Raw genomic sequence first — 13,126 nt, 5'->3', positions numbered from 1 at the left:
TGAAGCTGCCATACTTCTGCTCCCTCTCCTCATCTTTGCTGCATTCTTTCCTTCGTTTTCCGCTGTTTAATTTCAGAATCCCTTTTTATTCATGATTATTCCCTTGCATAGCAAAAAAATTCCCCCTGGACCCAAACAGTTAAAACCTAGCATGTTGAGCCTTGGTAAATTCCCAAGGGAATCAAGGAACCTGGATAGTGGTTTCCGCAGTAACTTGGAAAACCAAAGGTCTCTGAGTAATTTCCTGGTCCAGGGGAATTTTACCCCATGGAAATTATTGTAAATTTGATCACAGTTCATGTGGTGGGTGAGAAATGTAACATCCTTTTTATCCTTTCTGTCCTTCTGCTCTGCTGTTTCCTTCCAAGATTCTCCCTGACCCATCTTCCTGCCACCTCCTCATTGATCTTTAATTAATCAAATGGACTCTCCCTATCATTTGTTTTGATTGCTTATTATTTACTCTTATTCACCTTTCTGTTCAAGTACATACTCCTTCATACATTTACACAGTGCCTTAAGTGCAAACATACAAATAAATTCATAGTTAAGGAAAGAAATGGATAGGAACATTTAATAGAAAAAGGACGAGGACAATAGGGTAGTTTCCTTCATCAAAGAAAATGAAAGGCATTGATTGCGATTCGTTACCCAACATTAGTGTATTCATGATATACAAATTATTTAGACCTGTTTAGACAAATGGCAAGGGTCAATTTTATCCTCATTTGAAAAAGGCCAGATTGGCGCCCATGCGATGCCAATCCACGTGACGTCACAGGGACCTAGTTTCTATACGAGTAGATAGGAGTTTTACATCGTCTGAGGTTACCAATGCATGCATGAAGCACAGAGCTCAGGGTAACATGTCTTAATAATCACCTATTAAAACTGGCTAAGTTTGGAAAGTTTTCTTCGTTGGATAAGGTATTAATAAACCTTTTTTAAGCCAAGCGCTACCATTCAGCAAGGTACTCAGCTATCCACTAGCATCTTGCGACGTATCAGCGCTAAGCCTCGCCTCAAGGTCACCTCACCGGGCGGGAGGGGGAACCAGAAATACGACGTACGGAGATATTTCCCGGCATTCATACTTAAGCGTCGCGTTTTCGCGCGCTTGAAAATTTTCACTTTTCATTTAATCGAAAAAAATAGATGTTGTCATTTAAAAATCTAAAACCGTGAAATACGTACTCCAGGAGTAATAATCTTTCGATTAAAGGAATAAAAAAATTATAGGAAACCACCCTATTGTGCTGTGGTAGATGGAAAAAGCCAGAAAATCAGAGGGTAAAAATGTGGCCTGACTGGGACTCGAACCCAGAACCTCCCGGTTGTGTTGAGCATCCGTCAGCCATCTCTTTGCCTCCTTAATAATATTCAATGCGGAGTTCTTTTTGTCAATATTTACGTCCTGAATAATAATATAATTCATGCCATTTCATTCTTTTTGGTTCCATCTATCAATCCAATATTTTTCCTCCTCAAATTAATTTTTTTATAGATTCTTCAATTCCTTTTACATATGTGGAGATAGTTTAATCCTAGAACCACCAAATTTCCATCTGCATTCGACATGATGGTAGATTGTGATTCAAACCAGGGTCTCCTGAATGTGAGCTAGGTGTTTTACCACATGTGCTACCATCACATCTTCTTCCTCTGTGGAATTTTTTTGGCTTAAGAGGACAAGAAGCGTTAATCCAGGGTATCAAGGTTCAAATCCTGATCAAGGAAATTAATTTTCCTGTGTGTAATCTTTGTATTATTCTTTTTGAAATTATGTGCACATTACTAATATTTCAATTCAATAAAGGTGTAACATCAATTGACGAAAGTCATTCTTAGACACCTTTTGTGCTAATAGATGACTCATGCAGCGGTTGACCTCCACAGAAATGGGGAACTTCGAAGCTGGTAGGAAAAAAAAGGTCAGTGGGGGAGAAAAGGGAGGGCCCGAAACACGTTTCTATTGTTCTCGTGTAACTTGGTATTTTTTCGAAGCTAAGGTCTTCGTAATATGATCCCTGCGCGAGCTGTGACCTTTTTTTTATTTCGAAGAAGAGGAAAGCCTCAGAGGGGGGGCTAGTGCTGAATGGAGAGGGATACCGGATCTTGGGAAATGCGCTAATGTAAGTATCCCACGGTACTCATGCGGCAGTTGACCTCCAGAAATGGGGAACTTCGAAGCAGGTAGCCAGAAAAAGGTCCGTGGGTGAGAAAAGGGGGGAGGGCGTGAAACACGTTTTTATTGTTCTCGTAACTCGATATTTTTTTCGAAGCAGGGGTCTTCGTAATGCGATCCCTGCGCAAGCTGGGACCTTTTGTTTGATTTCGGAGAAGAGGAAAGCGTCAGAGTGGGTGAGGCGAGTGCTGAATGGAGGGGGATAGCGGATCGTGGGAAATGCCCAAAGGTTGCTGTCCCACGGCACTGAGGTTCTCCTGGTGGGGGGAATCGGGGATTTTCGGATTTTTTCACCCGACCATTTTCGGTTCCCCTCGTCGAACTCTTTTCACCGCTAAAATCCACGAATTTAATGTAATTCGTCAACTTGCGTAAAACGGCGCTGCGAGCACTAAATGACTACAGTTCTCTACATTTTTCCGAGTCAACTACCAACGACGTGCGTGCGACAGGCGTATGACGCGAAATTCAAAGTATTCGAGGTATTCGAGGCGGAACTTTTCGCATAACTATTCGAAACCTCGCATATCGAATACTTTCTAGTATTCGAGGTATTCGAGTATTCGCGGATACTATTTGCACATCTCTAATATAAATATCTTCCATGGAGTGAAGCCTGTTGTTAAATATATATTTAGGCTTAGTATTTTTCTTTTCTTTTGAGTTAAGAAATGCCCAGCCCTTCAACAGCCAAGAGATGGCATTGTTCAATGTGAACAGAAGTTGAGTTCTCGCCGGGATAACTCATCACTGCTACTAGGGCCCAAAGATGGTTTTCTCCCCAACACTATTTGTCAGTTTGACTGCAATCCTGGCTATCACTTAGTTGGCTCAGCAAAACGGACATGCTTACCAAATGGAATATGGGATGGACTGCAAGTTTACTGCAAAGGTATGAATGAATATCTGCGGTTTGAGGCATATATTTATGATTTTTATAGTTCACTTTTTTCAGCTAACATTTGTTTACATATTTAGATTTCTTTGATAATTCAGAATTCTCAAGAGGGATTTTGAAACTTGTGGTGGCTAACTAACTGCGTAAGTTAATTTTCAGCTAAGTCATGCCCCTCACTCCCATCTCTGCCTCATGGGAAAGTCTTTCCACCAACTTGCATTGGACGCCAACATCATTCAGTCATAATCACTAGCTGTTTACTAGTGTGTGACCCTGGATATGTACTCTGGGGAGTGAGGGACAGGTTGGAGTGGGAGACCAACCAAGGCAAACTTGTTTGTGGGCCTGATGGCAACTGGGAATTGACCAACCCAGAAATTGCAAGCACGAAGGAAGCGCTAGCGTGGAGGCAGGGTAAATGGAGCGGTGGAAGGTGTGTTGGTGAGTTCTGCTCCTTCTTTCTTAATTTTGCGTGCAAATTTTTAACTGAAGAGTGGAGCATGTTTTTAAGGTTTCAAATTGTGAAATCATGTCTTTTATGATACCTATGCCTTACTCCTGTCACTAATGTTAATAATACTATCCATGCAAAAATGTTTGGACCATCATGATGATTTAGTAATAATTTTATGTCATGAAATACTCATCTACATTAGCCTCACAGTTAAGTGCACATGATATGCATTCTTGTGAGTTGTGAGATAATCCAAATATGTACATACTATCAATTAACATGCCCCTTGTTTCTAATAATCCATTTTGGACCAGTTATTTAATTCTTTATGACCCATGTGGTTTATATGAAATGCATGCATCATGTTTTTATTTTAGAATTTCAGAGCATGGAAAGTGAGGCAGTGAGTTTACATATTTTTTAACGATTCATTGTTAATTATAAGAAGTATGTTAAAGCACAGCATGAAGCAAGTTTTTGGGTGGTAAGGCTATTAAATATGCATTGTAACATAATGACAATTGGTGCTACAAAGATATGGACAAATGTTTTTCCCTTCTTAGATATAGAGGCGCCTACCCTTCATTGCCCCAATAATATATCTGTTGTGACAGATATGGATAAGAAATATGCAACAGTTCACTGGGACCAGCCTACAGCTATAGGTAAGTATGTCGTATCATAAGTTTAGCTTGACATGAAAAAAATGTCTCAGTTCTGTGTTTTTACCACATATTTTTCATTACTTTCTGCGGAGATGTGGAGGAAGCCCATGGGCTTGGAAATGGAAAGCGATGGGTTGAGTTGTACTTCATAGAAAACTTCATTATAACACAATGGGACCATTTTTTGCATTATATAAATCAATGCCCCCTCAATAATCTTGAATTTTTTGCTTTCCAGATAATTCTGGTATCCCTGTTACTTTGACAGTTATTCCAGCAATTTCATGGCCAGCCAAATTTCCCTTAGGAGCCAATGATGTGACAATTGTTGCCAGAGATGCTAATAGGAACAAGGCTAAGTGCAAGTTTACTATAACTGTGAAAGGTACAGAACATTTTCTTCTTACTAATCTATTTTATGAAAGCAATTTCTTGATTTTGTTTGCATATTGTGGCTCACTATCTTCATGAATGCATGTACTTATTTATATCTGTAGGCTAAAAAAGCTGCTACTATAACTGTCAGAAAAATCTTCTTCAATCAAAAGTCTTGGTATAATAATTGATGGAATATTACAGCCAGTGTGTTAATCAGGGAAAATTTTTCTTGTCAAAAACAATTTCATTTATGGGCAATTAATCTCAATGGGCAAGTATCATTATCTTGGCAAATATGTGCAATTTTTTCCCATGAAAATAGTGTAAAATTGTTATAAGTATTTAAGTATTTCATTGTGTAACATTCTCATTTAGATGCTATACTATGTTCTTAATAATCGTAAATACTATGTATTCGTAACTATGAAGTCTTGAGTAAAATTGACCTAGAAAATTGAGTATTCTAAATAAAAACTACTCTTTCGAACACTCATAGACATATAAAAACTAAAAATAGGCATTATGAAAAAAATCTCACGTGAGATTAGCAGAAGTGGAGAAGGTCAAGCCAGAACTTGAAACGTCTCACAAAGGAGGGAGGGGGGCCTAAAATCACCGCACATTCATGGATGCCTCCCAGGAAGGAGCGAGTGGTAGGGATGGAAGAAGGGAGTGAAGTGATGTAAGTGGGACCATGCTCTCTTTTATCTACCCTTCTCTACCTTCTAAAATCCTGATAAGGATTTTTAAGGACCTGCTTGAATGATGGTAGGGCCCATGCACAAAACATCTTCCATATCTGGGTGTTCCTTGGTGGAGAGGAAGATGAAAGTAGAGGGAGAAGCAGAGAATGTAAAAGCAAAATAGTGTAGAAGAATACTGATCAAATGAGTGAGACATCCATCCACCCACAAGTTTAATTTGCAGTCAAGATGCACCCTCAGGAGTTTTTTTTTCAGAAATATTTTTCCCTGACTTTCTGTTCACTTGCCACCAATTTTAACATTGCATTATCAAGTGGCAACCAGGTGCACTTCAGGAACAGTATTTTCATATCAATTCCTCCATTTTTGGTGTTTTGACAACCTTTTATATGGCTACGGGAAACTTTGCTGTAGCCCATGCCCACAGGAGAGTGAGATTTCTTCATCACACATGATGGCGCTGACTAGCAAGTTACTTTTCTGTTGTTGATCGTGGTTTTTCTAACATTGTAGCATTTAGGTTGTGAATCACACATAACTGGGGTGGGTTGGAGGATGACAGGTCAGTGTGTTCATTAAAATTTGTGTTTTTTCATGGGAAGGGCTGCATAAGGCTGAGGTGGGTTGGAGGTTTTTGGGTAAGATGGCTTAAATATTTTTTTGCTTTATTGGAGAATCACAGCAGGGATGGGTTAGAGGGTATTTGGGGAGGGTATTCATTAAAATTTGAAACATTAGATACCTATCCAAAAACTTAGTGATCTCTACATAGAATCAGAAATTTCCAGGAGTAAAGGAATATGGACGTTGTGAAATCACTCTTTATCCCTCTACATGACGAGTTTTGGAATACCAATTTTTTGACATTTTTAAACTTTTTTCATAAAAATCATTGATTCCTTCAAATTACTATTTAAAATATTAAGCTCAAGCTTTTTGGAGGTCTGACGTTCAAGTCCCCCAGAAATGCTCGGGAGACACGATCTTAGTGTTCCCCTTCCAAATGAAATGCCCCCCCTTTCCATAAATCCTCTCAAAAATGTTTGCAAACATAATTTCTGAGGGATAATACAAGGAAATTAAGAACAATTGAAGAAATGAGAAAAGTAGAGTGGGAATGAACGAATAAGCCCAGTGAGAAATGGGTGGTGGAATCCACGTTGAGTGGTGGATATTTGGTGGTGGTGGATATTGAGTGGTTGGACCCACGTGGAATCCACGTTGATTTCAAGTGGATTTGTGGTGATTATCATAAAATGTTAAACAGAATTTCTAATATGTGGAACTTAACTCTCTGGTGACATTGCGTCATTTATCATCCTGAAACCACGCTAGTTATGTGAAAATGTATCGCACATTCTATTTTTATATAATTCGTGGAAAGGCAGCCATGAGAGCACATGAAAAATCGTAGACACATATATAGAAGGTTTAGATTTAGAAGGGTTCCACGTGGATTCCACCACCCATTTCTCACTGGGAGGTGTGTGATACTAGGTAGTATGAGGCTCAGCGAGAAACAATTGATTATTTTTCCATGTTGTGGATATAGGAGGGGGTCATTAAAATCAGAACATGTTGGACTTTAGAAGTATTAAAAAATGTTGATTTTAATTTTATTTGGCCACATTGAGGGAATGGTCCCATCCAGCAAAAATGGAGTATATTTAGTTAGTAAATGGAAAGATGTAATATAGAAACTACCAAAAATAATCTAAAAAAACAAAATACTTATGTATAAAAAAATTAGGGAATAAAATTGAAATAAATGTTATTTAACACAAGTGTTTAGTAGATTTTGGGGAAAAAGTGCTGCTCATAATTTCTACTGTGATGAATTTAATAAGTTTTATGTCGGAAAAAAAACCAGAAATTTACTCAGTGTATCAATTCTCTACATCTGGTGCATATATAGATTTTACAATACTGAGGTTTGAATCTTAAGTTGAAGGGTTGAATTGAATATTGAATCCCTACCCTAATTTAAGGCTCATACAATATCACACATATTTAAATTAATTAGTATAATTATCTTACAGATATGCAGCCACCAACTGTGCATGCATGTGAATCCCCACCTGTGTTTATCCTTCCATCAGAACCAGCTACGAGCATGGAGCCAAAGAGTGAAAAGCCCGTGATGGCCCATGGCTTGACTTGGGACAGACCCGTGTTTGAAGACAATTCAGGGGATGATGTAAGGGTGCAGGTGAAAGCCATTGTGCCTGGCAAGCCAGAAGCCACAGTGTGGGAGGGTTTAGATGGTGGACAAGGAGAAGTTTTCCCAATAGGGGAGACAGCAGTACATTACACTGCATTTGATAGGTATGGGAATAATAAATCCTGTGAAATCACTATAACAGTTAAAGGTAAGTCTCCTCCAGCAAACTGAACCTTAGTTGGCGACACTAAGGGGAACTGTTCGTTGAATGAAATAAAAATATTTAGTATAATCGACTCTATAAGATACAACTGTCTCATCATCTTCGCTGATCAACAATCCTTAGATTTGTTTGACGCAGCTCTCCACTCAGTTCTCCTATCAGCAAATCTTTCCACACCTACGTATTTCTTCTCTTTCACATCCTTCTTCACCTGTTCCATATATTTTGCTCAAGGTCTTTCTTTTCCATTCTTACCATCCATTTGACCCTCGAAAATTGTCTTAATCAGACCATCACATCCCAAGATGTGACCTTAAGGTTGTTCTGTCTTCTTATTAAGGTTTTCATCAAGCTTCTCTTCTCTCCCTCTGTTCTCAGGACTTCCTCATTACTAACTCAGTCGATCCATTTCATCCTCATCATTCTTCTGTGGCACCACATTTCAAAGGTCTCTATCTTTGCTTTCCCCACTGCTGTCATTATCCATGCCTCACTACCATATAGAAGCATAGTAAATTATAAATTGTATCTTGGAATATCTTAAGTTTTTATTTCATTTTTAATTCACAGATCTAATAATTAATCATTTGAATTTTGCTAGGAGAATCTTTTGCATTCATATGTTGATAGTGTTAATAGAGTAAATTTGATCAGGACTACTTAATTAAATGAGCGGTATGAATCAAGCCCACAGTGAGTGGTTTTACAAGTACCTGCACTTATTTTGTCTCCACAAGTTGGTGCTACACTTAAGAAGCAAAATCAAAAGCAGAGAACTTCATCCATGCAAGTCCTTCCAAATACTATGCTTCCCAAGACATTAAAGGCAGAGTAGAAAGATTTTTCATGTGTGTTCACTTAAATAAAACATTTACTGGTACGTTAAAAAGCTCATTCCATATCTTTCTAAAAGGATTTAGGTCAATATCACCAGTGCATACAGCTATGTTTTATCTCCCATCCTCTTCTTCAGCTCCTTTAAATGTGTTATTTTACTCAAGGAGATTGGGCATTGAAAGGCTGAGTCCTTTCCTGTATAGATGATGGAGTTGTGCATGGCAGATTACTATTTAGGTTGGCATTTTTTTCTCGGGACTTCTTGTGGGTGAGATAAGTCTGTAATCACTTATGTTTTGAGGTCCTAGTTGTTCTAAATCTTCTGGGAGATTTTCAATTTCTGGTTGATTAGGAAGGAAAGTATTATGATTATATAATGTTTATTGGATTATGACTAAACTATATCATATTAGTTTTTATTTACAAGTTGAAACATTGTAGAAAGTCATAGGAGACTAATATAACCATTCATATTAACACCACATGTCTGTTACTTAATTAACCTGTAAGAAAAAGGATGGGGGCAAAAATGCTGCATTATAACGGGAGTGTGTCAGTCCAGCACTTCACCTCCTCAAAACAGAGGCGGATGCAGGATTTGTTTCTGGAGGGGGGCACAAGCAAGGCCGTGTCCAGGATTTTTTTCTGAGGGGGGCACAAGGATACCTTGATACAAAACGAACACAATGATAATGGGACTTTATTAAAATCTTCCATATTTTTTAAGGTTCCGGGGGGCACGTGCCCCCGTGCCCCCCTCCTAGATCCGCCTATGCCTCAAAAGGTTTCAAGCTGCCACTGTCCAGCAGTATCACTTTTAACTGTGGCATTTTTTCTCAAGAAGCATTATGGTGTACATTAATATGGAATACGCATGAAAATGATTAGTGAAGCAGCATGAAGTGCAGTGGCGTAGCCAGTGGGGAGGTCCAAACCCCCTCCCTCTCCCCCCCAAAATATTAAAAAACAATTACATATGTACTTTGCTTCATAAAAGAAAAGAAAATAATAAAAAGTCATGAATTTACGAAAGATTTCTTTGTCAAATGACATTTTTTTATCATGAAAAATGTTTAAAAGTAGTTTAAAACCTCTCTCCTCTGCTGAGTGCTCTGTTTTTCAAAAATTTTCCCCTTAATTTTGGACCCCTCCGAACGAAATTCTTGGCTATGCCACTGATGAAGTATATTCTGACAATTTTCTTCAGCCTGAATTGCTTTCTCTTTCAGACCATGCATGCCCAGAGCTTTCTGGCCCCATTAATGGAAATTCCAATTGTAGTAAAGGAAGGAAAAAGGATACCACCAGTTATCTTTGTACGTTGACTTGCTCTGAGGGGTATGCTTTCCCAGTGTCAACACCTCAAGAATATTTCTGCTCTGATCATGAAGATCTAGCTCAGAGGAACTCTGTCAGTGCAGGCTATTTAGATACAGAAGGAAGTACTGTACATAACCTTCAGTATCAAGATGCAATGAATTTTCATAAAAATGTCAACTCTGAAGTCATACACTGGGAGCCCAGAGAGCTGTTACCCTTTGCTGACTGTATGGGTAAGTAGTGTTACATATTTTCCACTATGACTTCATGTACTTCAATATTAAATTTGGGCAAGAATGCAAGACCATAAGTTGTACGGGTGTTCTTATGCAGATAAATAGATAGTTGAATACGTAGCTGACTAGAAACTGAATAGTTGCAGATAGATGCAGAGAAAGCATGTCTGTGGGTCCTAGATCAAAAGTACTAGAAAATTTGATCATTAACCAGTAATCTGTCTTTCTAATCATCTGGTTTGGCTTACCGTTGAATTACCCAATTCACAATACTCTAATGTGTAGGTTATTTGGTTTTTTTAGGGCGTGTTTTATAATGTATGATTAAAATTTTGCAGAGCATGAAAACTGGAGTTGTTATAAGAGAGATTTAATTGAGAACATCATGAACCATTATTTAAGGAGCTAGGGGTCATGACATTGTGTGGTAAAAATATATTTAAATGTCTAATTGATGTAAAAGTGAACCTTGACTGCCATAAAAATGGTGCTGATGTCCACCATCATATAATGCAAGGTTCTAAAATAATTTGATACATTCCCAATGTAGGCTGTCAATAGCAACAAATTCTTTTGACTAATTGTAAGTTAACCTTTGCCTTTTTAACCACCTACACTATGAGGCCAGAAAATGCACATTACCAAAGTATAAACCTATACCCTTCACTCTTGGAAATTTAGTTCTATTCACCACATGAATACCTCGAGAGCAATACAATGAATAGAATTTTTTACATTTAGCTTTTACATATTTATGAAGACTATTACACCATATTGTGTTCAATGTTGAATTAAGCATCCTTATTATTACTACGGCCCCTCTGTTCATAATAGCAGCCTTGTGAAAAGGTTTCCCCACTCTCTGGGAAGGGCAAGGGATTTTAAAATTCAAATTATGCCACGTCCTTAGCAAAAATTTTCATGTAAATTAATGAAACCTAGGTGTGCCAAATGAATTAGTGCCATTGGTTTATTCAAATCATTCCATGGCGGAAATGCTTGGGACCATATTGTCCACTATTCAGAGGTGTTGGTTATTCAAAGAAGCTGCAATTATGACAAATCTCTCAATGCAGTTACTACATCATTTAAAAGGTATTGTAACCGTACGGGCGCCTTCCCTCCGGTACAATGAACTACAAACTAATATGCCGCGCTAGCGTCGTCGGCGGTGGGCCGTGAAATAGGTTCTCTCTGAAACACGTGGCAGGTATAGGAGCGGAGGCACAAAGACTCTAAGTTTTTAACATAATCATATTTATTGATCTAATAGGTACCACATGTAACAACAAAAAAAAGAAACAATGCCACAAAGAATCCCTTCATTGAACAAAACTAACCAAATCATGGGCTGAGCTCGGTTGCGGGTAGATTACGAGAGCTAAAGCACGGAAACATAAGCAAAAGTGCCGTTGCGACCCGACAAAAATTAAAAGGACGGAAAACCCACGCTTCACCCCAGCCCACCCCAATTCTGTAATCAATTTTAATGACCTAGTGCGATAGAGTTTACCAGCGTAGGATGGAAGGTCCGATGGTATTGGCTGGAGTTTGGGAGGCACCGGGAAGTCGATTACAGGTCAGGTGGCATTGGCTGAGGTCTCTGGAGGAACCGTGAAGTTGGCTACTGGTACTGCCCGGTCGTCTTGCCGCATCTGTCTGGCCACCGGCATAGCATTCCACCGACTTCCTCACTACTGGGCAGTCAGCGATCGAGAGAGAAAACTCGCCTGTCTCCTCCTTGCGGCCACCGCACTCCCCTCCTTCCCCTCTTTTCCCGTGCCTTTCTCAGCTGACTTCCTCTCCGCCGCCTCACTCTCCTCTCCCTTCCCCCCCTCCGCCGGTCGCTCACTCACGCCGGTCTTGGGCCAGGTAAACTCTATCGCGCATGGGTTCCGTCTTTAACAAACCCTTATTAACCGCTCATGCCCTCGCTCTCACAACCACCCAGCGACCTTGTGTTGTTACAGTATACAAAGAATAAAATGCATTTCTTAAACTTTTTGCTTTTGAAAATTTAAAATCAGATCTTTTAAGTATTTTATTCTATTTACTATGCCGTGAAGTGAGTGTGGGTACTTTAATAAAGTTACTATTCTTAGCCCATATTTTTGACTGTAATAGTATATTGAATAAGAGGTCAAAACATGAAGACTATTTATTTAATCGATAAAAAATTCATTTATTAGTAATTATGTATGTATTCCCAAAATCATCAACAGATCATAGACAGAAAAATGGTTCTTTTCGACTCTCTGCATTTGCTATTAAGTTTCTTCTATTTGAAGCTGTTTCCATAAAAAATTTAATACTCTGCTGCTTGCGTGAGAAAAAAATATCTGCTGATTGGAGGTGTCCTCTGGAAGGAAGGTTGCAGTGTATAAAAGCCATGGAGTGTATTCTGGAAGTATGTACAAACATACATCCTCTTCTATGTTCGGCAGTAGTTTGATAAATATCACTGAATTGAGCGTCTACCGCTGTGTACTGAATGCATATTATGCCTCTCATTTTTTCTGCAGTTGCTGCTATTCCTAATACTCTTCAGCAAGATGGATTAATTTTTATGGATGGAGATAACTCCATTTGTAGTGACTCAGTTTCATTCCAGCAGGTAGGCCATTTTTGAGTTCATTGCTTACCAATAAATGATTATTATTTTACTTCTAAATAAACTTTTCTCTGGTTGTTTCCACCCGGGTAAGAAAATCTAAGAGCACCAACATTTTGGGTTCCATCTCGTCACCCATTCTCAAGGCTATTGATTAAAAATTTTAAGTGGCCGTTGAAGCTCCGCATCAGGAGGAGTGGGATTGGTGACTGCTTGACTTAGGTTTTGTTTTACCTGTCCCAGGTGAGGCCACAATCTTGTCCCCTCTTCCGCTGGGCTAGTGAGGTGAGTCTGGGTGAGTCCTGATTGTTGCAGTGGGGGACAGTGGATCAACAAAGACTTAGCTGTGGCAATCATTATTATTTTCAGAGTTGGATTCCAAAAGCTGCTGATTGAATATTCGTTATCTCTGTTGACATTTTTTCTTTGGAGTTTTATCTCCATATCCTTTTTA

At 38.9% G+C, this 13,126-nt stretch overlaps 1 protein-coding gene across 2 annotated transcripts in view; it reads left to right on the top strand.

Moving 5' to 3' along the window:
• The window catches only part of LOC124155528 (sushi, von Willebrand factor type A, EGF and pentraxin domain-containing protein 1-like), a 64,106-nt gene that overhangs the window by 21,867 nt on the left and 29,113 nt on the right, over nucleotides 1-13,126 (top strand). For both annotated transcript variants that reach the window (XM_046529428.1, XM_046529427.1), the window contains exons 7-13: nucleotides 2,850-3,077; nucleotides 3,243-3,524; nucleotides 4,101-4,202; nucleotides 4,441-4,587; nucleotides 7,324-7,653; nucleotides 9,735-10,058; nucleotides 12,584-12,675. In XM_046529428.1, coding sequence (XP_046385384.1) covers nucleotides 2,850-3,077; nucleotides 3,243-3,524; nucleotides 4,101-4,202; nucleotides 4,441-4,587; nucleotides 7,324-7,653; nucleotides 9,735-10,058; nucleotides 12,584-12,675 — 1,505 coding nt within the window. The remainder of the gene's footprint in view (nucleotides 1-2,849; nucleotides 3,078-3,242; nucleotides 3,525-4,100; nucleotides 4,203-4,440; nucleotides 4,588-7,323; nucleotides 7,654-9,734; nucleotides 10,059-12,583; nucleotides 12,676-13,126) is intronic.

The sequence above is a fragment of the Ischnura elegans genome, chromosome 3, assembly GCF_921293095.1.
Source record: "Ischnura elegans chromosome 3, ioIscEleg1.1, whole genome shotgun sequence".
Taxonomy (NCBI): domain Eukaryota; kingdom Metazoa; phylum Arthropoda; class Insecta; order Odonata; family Coenagrionidae; genus Ischnura; species Ischnura elegans.
Note: the sequence above shows the minus strand (reverse complement) of the source record. Positions and strands in the feature narration are given on the sequence as shown.